Source organism: Schistocerca nitens, chromosome 3, assembly GCF_023898315.1.
Source record: "Schistocerca nitens isolate TAMUIC-IGC-003100 chromosome 3, iqSchNite1.1, whole genome shotgun sequence".
NCBI classification, from domain to species: Eukaryota; Metazoa; Arthropoda; class Insecta; order Orthoptera; family Acrididae; genus Schistocerca; species Schistocerca nitens.
In genome coordinates this window covers 54,050,559-54,069,311 of record NC_064616.1, presented here as the reverse complement: position 1 = coordinate 54,069,311, position 18,753 = coordinate 54,050,559, and the positions used below count along the sequence as shown (strand labels likewise).

General features: G+C 39.6%; 1 protein-coding gene across 2 annotated transcripts in view; it reads left to right on the top strand.

Moving 5' to 3' along the window:
• Positions 1-454: 454 nt before the first annotated feature.
• Positions 455-18,753, top strand: part of LOC126248011 (uncharacterized) — a 79,824-nt gene continuing 61,525 nt past the window's right edge. The window contains exons 1-3 of one of the 2 annotated variants that reach the window (XM_049948594.1): positions 455-674; positions 816-1,187; positions 16,266-16,541. In XM_049948594.1, the coding sequence (XP_049804551.1) occupies positions 597-674; positions 816-1,187; positions 16,266-16,541 (726 nt within the window). In that variant the 5' untranslated portion in view covers positions 455-596. Of the gene's footprint in view, positions 703-815; positions 1,188-16,265; positions 16,542-18,753 lie in introns of both variants that reach the window. The other variant, XM_049948595.1, reaches the window with a different exon arrangement.

Below are 18,753 nucleotides of genomic sequence, written 5' to 3'. Positions count from 1 at the left end.
ACCTTTGTCTACTCTGAACACCTTCCAGTTCGTCAAAACTTATTTTAGAGTTTCTGCCTATTAAAATGTTTTTTTTTCCACCATAACAGCCCTGTAAGACTGCAAATTATATATTTGACACATGTCTCCAGCGCAGCGTCAGTTACATCTACTACATAATAGAGTTTTACAATGTAAGATACTCACCACGCACAAATTTCCTTTTTTATACTTTAAACATTTACCTCTAAATTCTGACATTATGTTCCAAATTTAGTAACAATTTTAATAGAAATCTTAGTATTCCTGAGATCATGCAGTTTATATTTATGTAACGCATTACATTAATTAACTAATTCTTAACGAATTTTTGATTTCATAGAATGTTCTCTTCAAATAATAGTCTGCGTAGGTGTACCCACGCCCAAACAAGTAGTAAACCAACTTGTCTTTCAAGTGGAGATCTTTGGTTGTAGAAGCGATCTGAGCAGTAGTCTGCTTGAGGCGGTGAGAATGGACGATTAAGTTTGTTTGCTGTAGGTTAACGTGATGTACGTAGATTTTATGAGTGTGATTGTTCTTTGTAAAGAGCCCTTGTTATAAGGTATGCAATAACAATGTCGCAGAAGCAAATCACTTCTGCGGCATTTGCGAAAAGGCTAATGACGCTCTTGTCGGGATCACGATTTGGAGAGGTTCGTTTGAAATTTGTGCATGAAGCTGGTACAGTGGAGTCTCTGTTTATAACTTACTCTTTATTAAATAGTCATAGCATATAAAAACGTTGTTCTGTAGGTAATAGTTGTGTTGGTAAACAATTTAGCCGTCTGTTGCAGGTGATGTGGACCCGGTGCAGTACAAGCGCTGTTGCTAGTGGTCAAGTAGTCGTGTATGAGCCCGTCTCTGATTTTGTTAGACATGTTAAGCGAGCGTTGCAGTTAAAGGAACGTGTTGTACCACAATTTGAGAAAAATTACTGCTTGCTTTGCGAGACTAGTATTACTCACAGATCTCCATGGGTCAGATCGCATTTAGAAGAAAATGACAAGATGAGAAATCGTAACGATGTGCCATGGTGTACTGCCAATGATGAATTTAAAATTGCGAGGAGTGTTAGAAATTTTACGAAGAAACTTGAGTTATTTTCCAGTGATGGCCTAGGGATTATGATTTTGAAACGCAGTATGAGTAGTGCTGTGGCACGAGCAGTGAGTATAGAATTATATTCTTAGATTTGTGTGTCAAGGTGTTATGGACATTTCAGAATTGTCACTATTTTTTTTATCAAACTAGAAGCAAATATGTTCGTAGGAGTCATACACTGCATCATAACTTATGTAAATATCTAACACCAGTGCAGTATTACTGTGTCCAGTTGGATTATTTGTTACTATTTATTATTATTGTAGTACATCCAGTTTTCGCAAACTGTAAATTTTATTCTCACGAAAAATCATGTAGGTCCTAATGCCTAAAGTATTTTATGCATGAAGATATGGAAATGTGCACAAGAACGTAGATTAATATAATAATTCCAATCCCAAAGAAAGCAGGTGTTGACAGGTGTGAAAATTACCGAACTATCAGTTTAATAAGTCACAGCTGCAAAATACTGACGCGAATTCTTTACAGACGAATGGAAAAACTGGTAGAAGCTGACCTCGGGGAAGATCAGTTTGGATTCCGTAGGAATGTTGGAACACGTGAGGCAATACTGACCTTACGACTTATCTTGGAAGAAAGATTAAGAAAAGGCAAACCTACGTTTCTAGCATTTGTAGACTTAGAGAAAGCTTTTGACAATGTTGATTGGAATACTCTTTCAAATTCTGAAGGTGGCAGGGGTAAAATACAGGGAGCGAAATGCTATTCACAATTTGTACAGAAAGCAGATGGCAGTTATGAGTCGAGGGACATGAAAGGGAAGCAGTGGATGGGAAGGGAGTAAGACAGGGTTGTAGCCTCTCCCCGATGTTATTCAATCTGTATATTGAGGAAGCAATAAAGGAAACAAAAGAACAGTTTGGAGTAGGAATTAAAATCCATGGAGAAGAAATAAAAACTTTGAGGTTCGCCGATGACATTGTTATTCTGTCAGAGACTGCAAAGGACTTGGAAGAGCAGTTGAACGGAATAGACAGTGTCTTGAAAGGAGGGTATAAGATGAACATCAACAAAAGCAAAGCGAGGATAATGGAATGTAGTCGAATTAAGTCGGGTTATGCTGAGGGAATTAGATTAGGAAATGAGACACTTAAAGTAGTAAATGAGTTTTGCTATTTGGGAAGCAAAATAACTAATGATGGTCGAAGTAGAGAGGATATAAAATGTAGACGGGCAATGGCAAGGAAAGCATTTCTGAAGAAGAAAAATTTGTTAACATCGAGTGTAGATTTAAGTGTCAGGAAGTCGTTTCTGAAAGTATTTGTATGGAGTGTAGCCATGTATGGAAGTGAAACGTGGACGATAAATAGTTTAGACAAAAAGAGAATAGAAGCTTTCGAAGTGTGGTGCTACAGAAGAATGCTGAAGATTAGATGGGTAGATCACATAACTAATGAGGAGGTATTGAATAGAATTGGGGAGAAGAGGAGCTTGTGGCACAACTTGACTAGAGGAAGGGATCGGTTGGTAGGACATGTTCTGAGACATTGAGGGATCACCAAGTTAGTATTGGAGGGCAGCGTGGAGGGTAAAAATCGTAGAGGGAGACCAAGAGATGAATACACTAAGCAGATTCAGAAGGATGTAGGCTGCAGTAGGTACTGGGAGATGAAGCTTGCACAAGATAGAATAGCATGGAGAGCTGCATCAAACCAGTCTCAGGACTGAAGACCACAACAACATCATTTTGAGGATGTAGTTACAAAGTTGATTCATATTTAGGTCATTCAGCGGAACAGTATAGGACATACCAGACATATTACAAAAATAATATATAGGCTACATAGAGAGAAAACATATACAAAGTAGGATAGCATTAGTTAAGGATAGAGCAGGATACTTCTTATGTTTTATGATTTGAATAGTTAATTTCGAAAGTTATGATGATCAGTATCATTTAAGCTACACGGGAAAACATTTATATATAGGTGCTGTGAAATATTTTGATTATATTTGTATTAAATGGCTTTGCTATTGTCAGAATTAGGAACTTTCAAAGAATACCTACAAACGATTAAAATACATAAGAAAAACAATTTAGTTCAAGATTGTCTGTGGCAGGTTACACTCAGTGTTGTGTTATCTGCTCCTACCCTACAATAGGTTTTTCAGAATGATGCTTTATGCTACTGAAAAGGTCAAAGGTTTTACAACTACTTCAGAGTAGGCTACTCTTAATTTTAACATATATTTTACATACATTTACTGTAAACATCTTGTTATGTGTATGTATGGCTACTAATGAGCTGTAATGTTTGTTAGAATGCGTCAACACATCACTCATCAAATGATGTTGCGTGACCCAGTAAAACGTATTGATAATTTGACAGCTTTTAATAAACTCCAAGTTACAAATAGTGTAGAAAATGTCAAAAATCTGCTTGGTTTAAGTGTTTATATTTTGTCAAAATCTGACTTGGCGAGGATGTCAGAGCAAAAATACAGTAAAAAAAAGCACTAGTTATATTGCTGTTTATTACAGACATATTACTAGTACTGCCTGTTTTTGAAAAGAAAGGTTAAATCATCGCTGTATACTTTTTGTGAGAATCACTGTATACTTCTTGTGAGGATTAACCTGTGTTTAAAGGTTGTGCTTGACTTTGAAACTTTTATTTTCCCCCAGTGTGAAGAAGGGTTTGTTCCTTGCTAAGTTTGTGTACTAAAAACATATGTCTTGCTGTACAGTTTATACAATTGAGAGCAGATTTTTGTTTGTTTAAAAGATTGATATGGGTCATTCCATGTCAATTCAACCAATTTGAGAAAATGTTCCAGCTGATAGTCTTAGGTTTGGCTGAAATTAACACACCAATGCTACCAATCGTGGAACACTCATGCACAAAATTTTAAGTTCCCCTGCCAATTAGTTCCAGAATTATGGTTTGTGAAAGAAGATACGTTAAAAGGTACATATTGTAGGTGCCCTCTATGCCAAATATAATTCACTCAAAAAGGATATAAATTTTTTTGTGGTAAGCTTAATGTGGCCTAAACACACACAGAACGCATCTTGCCCATATCATTCACACAAACAGTTACATGCACACGAAAATACAAAAATTTGAAAAATTACCTGAAAAACATGGATTTTCGAAGTGTGGTAGCACAAAAGGGACAAGTGATATCCAAGCCAAATTTCAAACACTGCATAAGTAGACCATAATATAATATGTGGCAAAATTTCAACTTGTTATTGCAAGACAGTTGTGTACAATAAAAGTTGACAGAGATGTATTTGGTTACGTTTCTTTTAACACGATTTAGCAAGGAATAGTGATGATGCAGACAGCTTGTTTCAGATAAAGCTGCAGCAATTGTTGGAGCCATTAGGCAACAGAATGTTAAACAATGGTAGTTTTCAGGGACAGAATGAGTTTTTGTTAGGCAGGAACAACAAAGGAAACAAGCAACCATTACAGGTTACTCATGTTTTTAAGATTCTAGTTCAGACGGGTCAGTACTGTTGTGGAAAGTCAGTATGGAGGCAGAAGAGTGTACTAGTAGTGCTTTTGTTCAAACAAGTTGCAGTATTGGTAGATCACTAGCATCTGAATGTCATAAAACAACATACGGAACAAAATGGGGCATTCGCTTTGCATTGTATGATCTGGATGAATTGTACCAAGATTTGTTGCTATGGAGATCGGGGATACACCCTGTGGGCACAAGAAGTACAGTTCCAGGAAACTTTAGTGTTTATCATCGTATGAAGGTGTTTCTGGATAATTATTCTTTCCTACAAAGAAGTTGTTTTGGTCGATTTCGGATTCATAAGAAGACAGTGAAGTGTAGCCTCAGAGAAACTGATATAAAATCAGTATTGAAAGTGAATCAGTGCATGGGACTTATCATGAAACCAGGACAAAAGTTACGTTCCAGGTGTGTTACACTGCTAAAAAATGAAGAATATTCTGATAATTTACATGACAGTGACGAAGAGTATCGGCCACCTACAACCACAGCGGATGAGCAATTAAATACTTCAGTGACTGCTCTTGGTTTGTCTCCTATGAAGACACACAAAGTTGGGAAAAGAGACAGGCCCAGCTATGGTAGAAGAAAACTACAAGAAGCTCAAATGGAATTAAAACACAAAATAACTGACACACTAATGGTGGAAGAGGAAGAACTATTTGCTCCAAAGGAACAGAAATCATGCCACAAATGCTCTGATTTAGACAAAATTGTGCACGGTTTGAAAGAAAAATGTGCCATATCCATACGCCAGTAAAAAGTAGCTATTCTTATCCTTGCACCTTCCAGCTGGTCTATTGACTACACTGCAAAGGAATTCAATGTTTCTAGATATATGGTAAAGCAAGCTAGGAAAATAAAAGCCACCCAAGGAGTGCTTCCACAACTTCAGCAGACTCAGGCTAGGAAATTGAGGTGCTAGTGTCGGAGTTTTATGAAAATAATGACTAAAGCCAAATAATGCCTGGAAAAAAAGATTATGTAACAGTGAAAATGGGAAATGTACATGTACAGATGCAAAAAAGACTGTTGCTATGCAACATATCAGAACTATATGTAGAATTAAAGGAAAAGTATCCCAATACCAAAGTAGGTTTATCATCTTTTTTCAATCTTCGGTCAAAATGGGTTGTGCCTGTAAGTGCAAGGGGGCACACACAATGTATGTGAGACCCATCAAAATGCTAAGCTGATGTTTGCTGCTATAAAGGATTCTGGTCTGGATTACAAAGGTGCAATGAAGCTGCTAGTGGGTGACATCAGTTCCTACCAGTGCATGATACACAGGTGTGAAAAGTGTCCTGGTAAGGCAAATCTTGCAGAACACATGAATAACAAACTGTATGGTGAACTCCTTATAGATGACGATAAACTTGTTTGTTATAAACAATGCACACACATGGATCACACAAGTCTTGAAACAAAGCAAAGTACAGTGGAAGATTTTGTTGAAATGTGTTGTCAAAAAACGGACAAACTGACCACACACAGCTTTACAGCAACAGCACAATGGGCTTATCTCCAGTTTTTTAAGGATAATTTGAAACAAGATGAAATTATAGTAATACTAGACTTTTCTGAAAATTATGCATTTATAGTTCAAGATGCCATCCAAGGATAATATTGGGACAACAGCTAAGCAACTCTCCAGCCATTTGCAATTTACTATACAGGTGAATCAGGTGATGTGTCTGTCATGAACCTGTGCATTTTTAGTGACTGTTTCTAATTCATGATGCCATTGCAGTTCATGCCCACATTCGCACTGTCATGGCATATGTGAAGAACAAGCTGCCTCACATACATTTTGCGAAATACTTCAGTGATGGGGCAGCTAGTCAGTACAAAAACTGTAAAAATTTCAAAAATTTATGCATGCATTACCATGATTTTCAGATTAATGCAGAATGGAATTTTTTTCGCAACAAGTCATGGTAAAAATGTATGTGATGGTATTGGTGCTACCATTAAGCACATGGCATCACGAGCTAGTCTGCAGCGCCCTACAGAAGGTCACATTCTAACACACCTTCAATTATTTACCTGGGTACAGAAAAATATCTCTGGCGTACAATCATTCTATGTTTCGAAAGATGAGGTGAAATCAGTCGAAGAGTTGCTAAAAAAGCAGACTAGAACACATTAAAACTGTTGCAGGCACTAGGAGCCATCATCACTTCTCTCCAGCGGACTCTGACAATGTGCAGATGAGCAGACTGTCCGGTTATAACTATAGGTTCACGCACAACATGTGTCTTCACAGTGTGTCTGACTCAGGATTCAGAAGCAAAAGCAGCAACATACAACCAGGTTGCTATGTTATTGCTGTTTATGATGACAAATGGTACTTAGGATGTGTTGCAGAGTGCTGTGAAGCAGAAGGTGATGCATTTGTGAACTTCATGGCACCAGCAGGACCAGCAAGATCATTTTGTTGGCCACATTTGGCAGACAGGTGTTGGATTCCTTTTGAACATATTCTTATGACAGTTCCAGTTCCTACCACAGTGTCAGGAAGACAGTACAATTTGCCACTCAATGTGCAGAGTACAGTAGCTAAAGTGTGGGAGAACTTCTGTTCGAAGCACAATTGACTGGTTTTTAGCAGTTAAGGTGCAGTGAACATTAATGATAGGTTGTGTTAATCTGTCTATATGTTGTTGCTTAGTGACTAAACAGTTGTGGGAGAGGATAAGAAGAGGCAGAACAGTTTACGATATGTTTTTACAAAATTGTGTTGTGGAACAATGGCCACATCACCAAATACATCTGTCAACTTCCATTGTACACAAATGTCTTTCAATAACATGCTGAAATTTTGGGATATATATCATTATGGTCTACTTATGCAGTGTGTGAAATTTGGCTTGGATACCACTTGTCCCTTTTGTGCTACCACACTTAGAAAATCCATGTTTTTTCCAGAAATTTTTCAATTTTTTGTATTTTCGTGTGCATGTAACTCAGTTTTTGCGACTGATATGGGCATTATGAGTTCTGTGTGTGTTTAGGCCACATTAAGCTTACCACAAAATTTTTTTACCCCTTTTGAGTGAATTATATTTGGCATAGAGGGCACCTACAAATGCCCCTTTTAACGTATAACATTTTTAATCACATTTTGGAATTTTTTATTTTCCCACTGAAATATGTTGTTGGTGTTTTGATTCATAGAGTGTGCTCTCTAAATGGATGTTACTGGGTTGTAAAAATTTCACTGGGCTGTGTGGAATAGTTCCAAAGTTATTAAGACCTGAAGTTGGCTCTGAAGATAGATTGCCAGATGCGGGTTGCAATTTCCAGGTCACACCACCTTCTTTCACAAGTCATAATTCTGGAACGAATTGGCAGGGGAAACTAATACTTTGTACACAAGTGTTCCACACATGATAGAATTAGTGTACTGAATTTCATTCCAATCTGAGACTATGAGCTGGAGCCCCTGGTTGAACTGACATGGAATGAGCCATATAGCTACAGTGTCCTTTCAGACAAGTCATTACAAAACCACAGATTCATTGGAAAATGCTAACAAATTGTTAGCCACTTGCTACACTGAATTAAATAAGGGTGGTTGAATCACTTAAAATTGTCGGTACCAGAAGTTCTGATTCCACCCTTCCGCTGTGACCCATGACATCGCTAGAAGGCGGACACTACTATTCCAAGCATATACAATATCTCAATAATAATCTGAATAAATTTATATGTGATAAAGATATTAAATATTTAACTCCAGGAATAAAATGAAACTAACGGGAAGCAGAGGGTTTGGTGTGTTGGGGAGTGCTAAGTGTAAGACAGTACAAGTAATGGGACCATGTGAAAACAATTATAATCCACAAAATAAAGCACAAAAAATCCTCAACATTCCACACAACATTACAAAGACAAAAACAATGGGAATCATATATTTCACTTGACCTGTATAGCTCAAATGAGGCCAACCAAAAAACCCCACACCTAACTCAATAACCTCGTACCTAAATGTGACTTGATCTCAATGATGCTGTACCGATATTCACTATACATTCAGAAATGAATACCAGAAAACACTACCAAGCAGTTGTGACTATTGCTCATATTCATTTCTAGGGCTTAGAAGAGTCAGTAAACTTTATAGCAAAATTGCTCTGAATTACAATTTAATTACACCATTTCAAAGACTTTACTGGTCTCATACTGATATGGTTTTATGTATATAGACTGAAACAGCGTATGAAAATTTGTACCAATGCAGAGAATTGAACCCAGGCCTCTTGCTTATTATGCAGGTGCTTTAATCACTAAGCCACATTGGCACAGTGGTTGTTATATAACCTTAATTTGTCAGACTGCTTAAAAGCCACTAGAAAAAAGTAAATATTCTAATTATACAGTTATAAATATAGGCCTAATCCAAAAAATACTGTAGATAGTAATAAAGTATATACAGAAGTGAACTTTGTGTGTGTGTGTGTGTGTGTGTGTAATATTATAGGTGGTTGATGTGCGCCTAACTGCTTCATTTCTAGCTGCTCTTCAATACCGAATAAATTAAAGAGCATTTTTAGCAAACTATCTACTTCACTGTAGGAAAGGGGGTATGCGTGAGCTGGTCTGTCCAGCAACCCCACCCAAGATGGCCTACGCTATGCTACAGGAGGACAAAGTAGAGAAAGGGGAACTGCATGGTCACATCAGTGTGACTGTAGTTCTATGAGTTGAGGGTGTAGAGGGAGAATGGGCCCCTGGCACTGGTCGAATGGCCTGGCTAGCGACAGCTCAAGATTATGTCATGTCTCTGTAACGGGGCAGTGGGAACTGGTCCTGATTACCTCTGGTCTGTCACTCATACTACATCAAAGTCATGATGTACTCTGACTGTTTTATAACACTAGGTAAAGACACCAAATAAAATTATATCACATAATTTCTGGTGGGGCGGGGCCCCTGTGGCGCTTAGGAACTGGGTCTCCCTGCTTCCAAGTTAACGTATAAAACTTGCACCATGACCAATTACAATATGCACAAACAACTATAAATGTAAACACATGCACAATACATACTGCGATAAAATATGAATAAAACAAGAAAAATATACCAACTTAAACCAGCACCATATAAAACTAGCCCCCCCCCCCCCAGCCTACCACACACACACACACACACACACACACACACACACACACACACACACACACACACACACACCTAAAAAATCAAACAAATATCTCCCAAACCCCCCACACAACCAACCAGCCCCACCCAAAACCTACCCCATCCTCCATTAACCACATGAGCAACCCCCCCCCCCCCTGCACAACCTGTTCAACTGACAATCTTTGACCTATACATTTGCCCTGCTGTCCTCAGAAAACAACAAAATACACAAAAATTATCCAGGGTGTTACCTTCTGCTAGCAGTACTCATCTAGATGAGACTGCAAGATGGGAGAGCACCCTTTCCACTTCCCTGAAACTGTGTGTTGGATCAACTACACACACACACACACACACACACACACCCTGTGTGTTTGTACACTCTTCTGTACTATAATCCTTAAACTGAATACTGTGATTTGCAACTAAATATTAATACTCCTCAGTCAAACCCATTAATAACCATTTAGTTCTATTCTCAATCACCCAAAAACATCATCTGACCCCTCCTCCCGCTGCCCCGCCCGCCAACACAATAGCCACTCACACCCATACACCTACATGAGATCCACCTCTACCAAACTTCCTTTTTCCAGACTGAGATTTGTCTGTTTCCACTACAACGCCATGCCTCTTCCCCTACCACTCTTAACACAATGATCACTCCAGTCTCATGTGCACAGATTCACTCGCTCCAGTGCCTCCCATGCTACCTTTTCAGGTATCAATCTAACAATCTCTTTCCCCAATCTAGTGGCTTTGCTACATTTAGTGCCAGACACCTATACCCAGTGATCCTGTCATTTCCTTGCCACCACCAGCACATTGAGCACATCACAGAGCCAACTGACTTTTATATGCTTCTGCTGTAACATTTGCCATCGCTGTCAGATTCTGTTGATGAGGTTGTGCAGTGGGTCCCAAACATGATCATCCATGCCTCTGGAACTGCTTTTCCCCTTTTTACAGCCCCCCCCCCCCCTTGACCGGTGCCATGGCAGGCCAAACACATTTCAGTAGTTATTCAGGATCACTGATGATCTCTGCAGTGATTCAAATGACATATTTATCACTTTTAAGTGACTTCATGCTAATGCTCACCATCTAATCAAATGCTGTAACAAGGAATGGTGAAAACACTGTCTCCTCCCTGGGGATGTATGTCTCTTCATCTCGGAGGTGAGCAAAGCTCCATGGTCTTATGAGCTGCCAACATTCAACAGCTGTTCAAGGTCTTGTCTTATAGGGTGGTCTTGGTAGTGATTCATCAGTTCTTGCAGAACACTATGTGACCCATTTTGAAACAGCATCGGCATCCTCTTCCTCCCCGGCTCCCTTTCTGCTGCAGAGACGACAGGTAGAAGACATTCCCTTTTGGTTCACCCCCCCCCCCCGCCCCCTCCCCTCCAATCTGAATCCTGTAATGAACTTTTCACTGACTGGGAACTACTTGAGGCTCTTGTCCTGTCCCATGACACAGCTCCAGGCCTCGATTCAATTCAGTCAAATGAACCAACAACTGAATGTTCCCCAAATGCAACATATCCTTAGTCTTCAATCATCTTTTGCTCCAAGGTGCCTTCCCCTCGCAGTGGTGAGATAACGTAATTGTCCCAATCCTTATGCCAGACAAGAACCCAACGCTTCTTGATAGTGACCAGCCAATTAGCCTGACCAATCTACCCTGTATGCTGCAGGAAAGGATGGTTGCCCGCTGATTATACTGGGTTCTTGAATCTTGGGCCATTCTTTCCCCACTGTCAGTGTGGTTTTGGGAGGGAAGATCCACAGCTGACCACCTTCAAAAATTGGAAACAGCAGTCTGACAGGCTTTTTCTAAATGCCACCACTTGGCGTGATCATTTGCTAATCACCATCCATGACTGGGGTTTTTGAAGCCTTGTTGTACTGATTTTTATTCACCAGTTTTTATCCGACCAATTGTTCTGGGTTAGTCGGCACTTCGCTCAGCTCCCCACTTGACCAAGAGAATGGCATCCCACAGGGCTCTGTATTGTGTCACACTCCTCCTCATAACCATCAATGAGCTAGTGATCTTTGTTGGCCTACTGGTCACACCCACATTGTATGTTGATGATTTTTGTATTTTCTGCAGCATCCACTCGGTTGCCTCAGCTGAATTCTAGCTCCCAGATGATATGTGGTGGGCCTTTGCATTGGCTCTTTCTCACGGTTTCCAGTTCTCTCTTACAAACATCTGAGTCATGCATTTCTGCTGTCATACCACAGTCCATCCAGACCCAGAATTACACTTAGGTACACAGCACCTGTAGATTGTAAAACGGTCACATGTTTGGGCCCCTTTTTGATTAAAAACTGACCTGGCTGTCCCATATTTGCCACCCGAAGACTACCTGCATGCAGAAACTTAATGCTCTCTGCTACCTTGCTAACACATCTTTGGTGCAGATTGTGCTACTCTTATCCATATTTACTAGGGTGTGGTTTTGTTCCATCTGGACTATGATTGCCAGGTATATGGCTTGGCAGCTCCTTCAGCTTTAAAACAGTTAAACCCAGTCAACCATCATGGCATGTCTGGCCCTCCGGTGCCTTTCGGACTAGTCTTGTAGTAGACAGTCTCCTTTGCTCAAGTGGGTATCTTCCCTCTTCAGATTCGACAGTACCAGCTCTTGGTCTCCTAAGCAATTGCCATTCAAAAATTTCTTTACCATCCCACGTATCCTATTTTCTTTACATGTGAGGGGTGTCATCATCCTGCAGTGGCTTGAAGTGACTCAGCCTGGTCTAAAATGAGATGGTGTATGCTGATAAATGGATTCCTTTTGTTGCACATTTTAGTGGACTTATTTTAGCATTTGACAGGGGCAGCTGCCAGATTACCAGCTGGTCTGTTCTCTATTCCTTGAGTGAGTGTGTACATTTTACACTATTATTTATTGTTTGAACCCTCTTCTGATTAAGGAAATATATTCTAATGAATGTTCTTTGGTGTCTGGTTCATTTGATGAGTGGTCTGCCAGCTATAGTATCTTGATTTATGTTATTTCATCCATGCTGGATTTTGGAAACTCTGCAGCCATCAGTGATTGTTATTGAATAATACAGGTAACCACAAATACTTTTAAATTGCTTCTATTTCTGAGCCATAACTGGTTTTGGGCATTCATGCCCATCTTCGGATTGCTAACATTAATGTAACTGGAAATGTTTGTCAACTGATGATGGGTATGAATGCCTGAAACTGGTTATGGTTCTGAAGTAAAAGCATTTTAAAAGTATTTACGACAGGCTGCATTACTCACTGACCATCTTGATCTATTATTTGAGACTAACTTTGTTTTATTTTATGTTTTAAAAAGAGACTGATAAACTAATTTAAATTTTTGATGATGAATGAAAAGTGCTATGTGAGATGAAGGCCTTGTAAGCCGAAAACCGATTAACACAATAAATTAGTACTGCAGAAAAAAAGCAAACTAGTACTTTTAGTGTATTTTGATATTGTTCTACCAAGAAGCGACAGAATATTCAGTTAACATTAATTTTTTTGGTTGAATTCAAAAGTAGGGTAGAATGTAAATGGGTGAGAGAAAATTATTCAAGTTAATTCTGTCTTTGAAATCTTAAGTTTTAGAACTTGTAGCTGCCTGTGCCTCTGATTATTTTAACAAGGCCACTGATAATTGACATTTATTTTAGTAGCAGTCTTTATCTTTAATTCTTATTTTGCCAGCAAAAGGAAAGCTGTAGAAGTATTCATTACTCCCTTGTATGAAATATGGACTTTTGTTGTTAAGAGGCTTGTAAGGGTGCTGTTTGCGATACTTGGACCAGTGATTGCCACAGCTGCTCACTTCTAAAATGTTGTAGACAGTTGTACTTTGCAGCCCGCATCTCGTGGTCGTATGGTAGCGTTCTCGCTTCCCACGCCCGGGTTCCCGGGTTCGATTCCCGGCGGGGTCAGGGATTTTCTCTGCCTCGTGATGGCTGGGTGTTGTGTGATATCCTTAGGTTAGTTAGGTTTAAGTAGTTCTAAGTTCTAGGGGACTGATGACCATAGATGTTAAGTCCCATAGTGCTCAGAGCCATTTGAACCATTTAGTTGTACTTTGCATGAACTGCAGCTTTTTCTGGGTGTCATCAACAAAAGGTTCTGGACTTTTTATGGAGGAAGAGTCCCCGATGGGACCTTGTCCAGGGCAGAAATGTCATCTGTATGTGTGCAGTGGTAATTAATGGGCAGAAATGATTTCAGTGAATTATTCTTAAGTGTTGAAGACTGTGACATGATACATAGTAATTTTTGAGAATATTGATTGCATTGTTATGGTAGCTTTAAGGGGGACATTCAGTAAGTAATTAAACACTTTTTTTCCTAAAAGATAGCTTCATTCAGAATTCCAATGCATCATATTATTCCCCATTCTTTTGGTTACAAAATTTTTATGTTATCTTCATTCAGTGCAACCGACTTGTGCCACCATACTGATAGGGCCTGTGTGCCATATGGTACCACTCTACTGGCTGATGTGTCTGAGCCATCGTCTTGCTGCATCAGTAACCTCCCCATCAAGTATTGCTTCCCATGCAGTGCTTCCTCCATTGGGCCAGACAGATGGAAGTCAGAAAGTGCGAGATCCAGGCTGTAGGGTGGATGAGGAAGACTAGTCCAATGAAATCTTGTGAGCTGCTCTTCATTATGCAGACTTGAGTGAGGCCTTGCAGTGTCATGGTGAAGGAGAAGATTGCATTTTTCTGGTGATGAACATGTTGAATTAGTTTCTTCAATTTCCTGACTTTAGCACTATAAACTCCAGAGTTGGTTATTGCACCATGAGGGAGGACATCAAACAGAATAACCCCTTCAGAGTCCTGGAAGACGGTTGCCATGACCTTACTGGCTAAGAGTATGGCTTTGAGCTTTTTCTTCGGAAGGGAGGTGGCGTGGCACCACCCCATGAATTGCAGTTTTGTTTCAGGTGCGAAGTGATGAACCCATGTTTCATTTCCTGTAATGATGTTAAACAAAAAAATTGTCAGCCTTGTAACAATCAGCCAATTCCATGCTGATGGTCCTTTGTTACTCTTTGTGGTCTGTTAGGTGGTGAGGAACCCAGCGGGTGCACACCTTTGAGTACCCTAAATGATGGACGAATGTGTCTGCATTACCAGCAGAGACTTCCAGTTGTGCATTGAGGTGTTTGATTAACTTCAAATGTGTGTGTCCCCATGTTCCAACATTGCTGAGGTCACAACTGTGTGCAGCCGTCTGGTATGTGGGAGATCGGACGGGTTTGTGTGATCTGGTTGCAATGATGATACATACCTTGCCCAATGACACACCATGCTTTTGTTCACTGCCAGGTCTCTGTAGACATTCTGCAAGCACCGATGAATATCTGCTTGGAACCACTTCCATCAGAACTTCAAGAAACTATAGGGACTGAAGTGGAAATTTCCAACAGTGTCCCACAACAAATTCCACATTTTTTCAGTTGAAATTGGCTGAGAAAAAATGTGTTGCATTACTTATTGAAACTTCTTGTATTACCCTCAAGAATTTTTACAGCAAAGCGAACATTTTATGAATTGCTCTAAGTGGCTGTTATATAAATGTGAAGTATGTTACCTTCTGTTACATCAGCCAGTGAGTTATAAACCTCCCTCCTTCTGACTCCCTTTCCTATTACGAAGCAGAAATCATGTTAATTGTCCATATTACATAACCTATTTCATGTAAATTTTGTGAGGGCTTTCCTTACAAATTGTTTTAAATTAAATTACATTAAGCAACTACTTTCAAATAATGTAAGCTCCTGAACAGACATGATTAAAAATACCATTTTATCGTTCTGAAGATACATTGGTAGATCCCTTCAGAGGCGCATATTCATGACCACCAGCAGAAATGAAAAAAGGGGGCGAGGGGGCACGTTCATGATCAGAACAGTCGGCCAAAGTGATAATTAATCTGGTTAACTGAATATACTTTCATTCTTTGATGTTATACTTTGTTTAACACATGTCTGCAAGAATAAATGGTTCTTAGTTGATAAACTGCATGCTTTCAACCTAAAGTTAAAGCTTCTCTGCTGTTAAACTCATTTTTTTTCAGAAGGTGTACCAAATACGTATTTAACTGTGATTGCTACTATGGTGAGTAGAATTTAGGTTTTATTGTTTCATAATGAGGACTCCAGTTTTTACCTGGTTCAGCAATTGCGTGTTTTTCCTCCACATGAATTGCCCAACTCATTCCAGTCAAAGGCTGAAATGGAATACTCAAATAAAGATTATTTCTTATGTATTTGATATTAATAGATGGGCAGTATTTGCTTGCTGCTAACTTAATATTTAGAAACATTATTTATTTTAGTTTGGTGATTATTGTATTTATGTATTTATTTTGTTTTCATGACGACTCGAAAGTTCAGATAATATAAAACTCTATAAACTGTAAATTTCATTAAAATTTGATGTTACACACTGCCTTGTTACCCAGTTATGATCTTTTTCAGCCGCTAGCAACAGAAGTTACTTGTTCATCAGTATTGAGTGTGGTTGAGCCACAAACACCTAATGAAGAAAGTGGGAATTTTTCATACAAGAATAATGGTGAAAAACTTGAAAATGAATTAGTAATGTTACAAAGTGACAATTATGCTCATGCTACCTTAATTCCTGAAAGCATTCTAAGATCTGTTGACCAACCTACCACAGACTCAGAAAAGCCAACAGAAGAGAAACCTACAAAAGAGCAGCAGCAGCATGTTTATGAGACACTGAAAAATACAGTAAGCACTAGTGTAACTATGTAAAACATTTATTTCATCATACTGAAGTATTATTTTTGTGTGTTGGTTTAATATTGTGAGTACTGGCTTTTTCCATATTTCATTGCAATCTCCCTACCAACAGCAGGTATACAAGAATTTCACAGGTGGTTAGTGGCTCTTGCATGAATTTCTGAATCATATTATCTACCTGTGCGTAAACTATTCTTCCATTGTTCCTTCTTTCTCCATTCTACTGCTGTGCTACTATATTATCCTGGAGCACTTTTCTATTGGACTGTTTCTTGCATAGTTTTTCTTCCACTTCCTATAATCTACAGTGTAGCCAAGGAGCCAGCCATGTGTCCTGCTTTCAGCCCCCCCCCCTCCCCCCAACATATGTAATTGGCATATACAATTAAAAATAGTAGTCCTCTCCATTACATTGTAGAAACTCTGTATAAGTGAAGAAAATTAAATGTGCTATACAATGTTTATACAATAATTAGTGGTTATGAATTTCATCAGTTCTTAAAAAATCATGCATGTATAACAGCGAGTAAAAAAAAACTCGTTAAAAAATGTAAGTTGGTACCTGGGTACAAGGTCATCAAGCTATTTTCTGACCTGTTACAACCACAAATTACAAATCAAAAGTTTTTGAGAGATATTTCCTTTGTACTCACCCAGAAAAATGCAAAAATTGATAAACTTTGTGAGTTGAATTGAAAACTGTGAAGTGTGGTGAAAGGTGTTTGAATGTAACATCTTGGGTATGTGTTTCCTTCTCGTGATGATAGAAATGGAAGTGAAAAAATGAATTTACTTCACCAATTGATGTTAAAAACTATTAAAAGTCAACTCAGTGAATTTCTGTATACTATGTAACATGTAAATTCAAAAGAACGCTTAGGTGCTGCAGTTTCACTTCATGGGGCTATAAATTTATCGTGTAGAAACACCAAAAACTTGAAATCAGAGAACATAAAATTGAAGTACCAGTGTACTGTACTGACTGTCAGTCAAGCTCCAGCTCTCAGCTGTGATGAGAGTACGTCTGGAGAGCAGCAAGTTAAGTGTGTATCCTTTGCTATGTTTTCCACGTAATATATTTATTAAATTTCATGCATGTTTCTCTGTCCAAGAGAGTTAATCTCGCATTTTTGTAAGTAAATTCATGCAGTTGTTAGTGCAATTGTTGCTCACAGAACAGCCAGCTACATAGCTCTTTAATGCATCACCGTCCTTTGGTGACACATCAGGAGGGTAACAAGTCACATATCTAGGATTGTATCCTTTTATGGTTAACTTCTTCAGTTAGTCTTACTAGGCTGGATAGGATGTGCACATGCTGTGTGCAGATGCAGGAGGAGCTGTCTGCAGTTCACAAACAGCTGAACATGCTGTTAGCTACAGTCAGTCACCTTCAGGCTGCTACCTCAGGGTGTAGGAGGGGCAGAGAATCGGGCACATCGCAAGGGACACCTGAGGTGTCACTTGTTTTATTCATGGGCTCTGCTTCCGAGGTGCCTCCTGTGCAGTGGATCCGCCCTCGCAGCAGGGCGAGTGGTGAGTGGTAATGCGTTCACGTCGCTCGAGGCAGAGGGCCAATGTGGAGACTAACTGCCTGGCCTCCCATTCACCCTGTGAATGCACAGGTGGCTGCTCCTTCAACAGGCTCTGAGCAGGTACATGGGGAGAGGGGTTTGCTGGTTATTGGTAGCTCCAGTGTCAGGTGCATTATGGAGCACCTTAGGCAGATAGTGTTCAGGGCTGGGAAGAAAGCAAATGTGCACTCGGTATGTCGAGATGTGGAGGCCGCCTTGTCTGTGGCTATTGAGCATGCAGAGGACAGTTGTCTGCATGTTGTGGCTCACGTCAGCACCAACCATGCTTGTCACATGGGTTCTGGGTGGTCCTCAATTTGTACAGGCAGCTGGCCTCACACACGGGGTGCAAGCAGAGATCACAATTTGCTGCATCGTTCCCAGTGTTGATCGGGGTCCTTTGGTTTAGAGCCTAGTGGAGGGTCTCAGCCAAATGCTTCATTGGCTGTGTGACAGTCTTGCCTGCAGATTTCTAGACCTGCTTTACCATGTGTGGACTTGTAGGACTCCCCTTGATAGGTCAGGGGTGCACTACACAAAGGGAACAGCTACTCAGGTAGCAGAGTACTTGTATAGTGCACACGAGGGTTTCGTAGGTTAGGCGAGGTGCTCTAATGAACACTCAC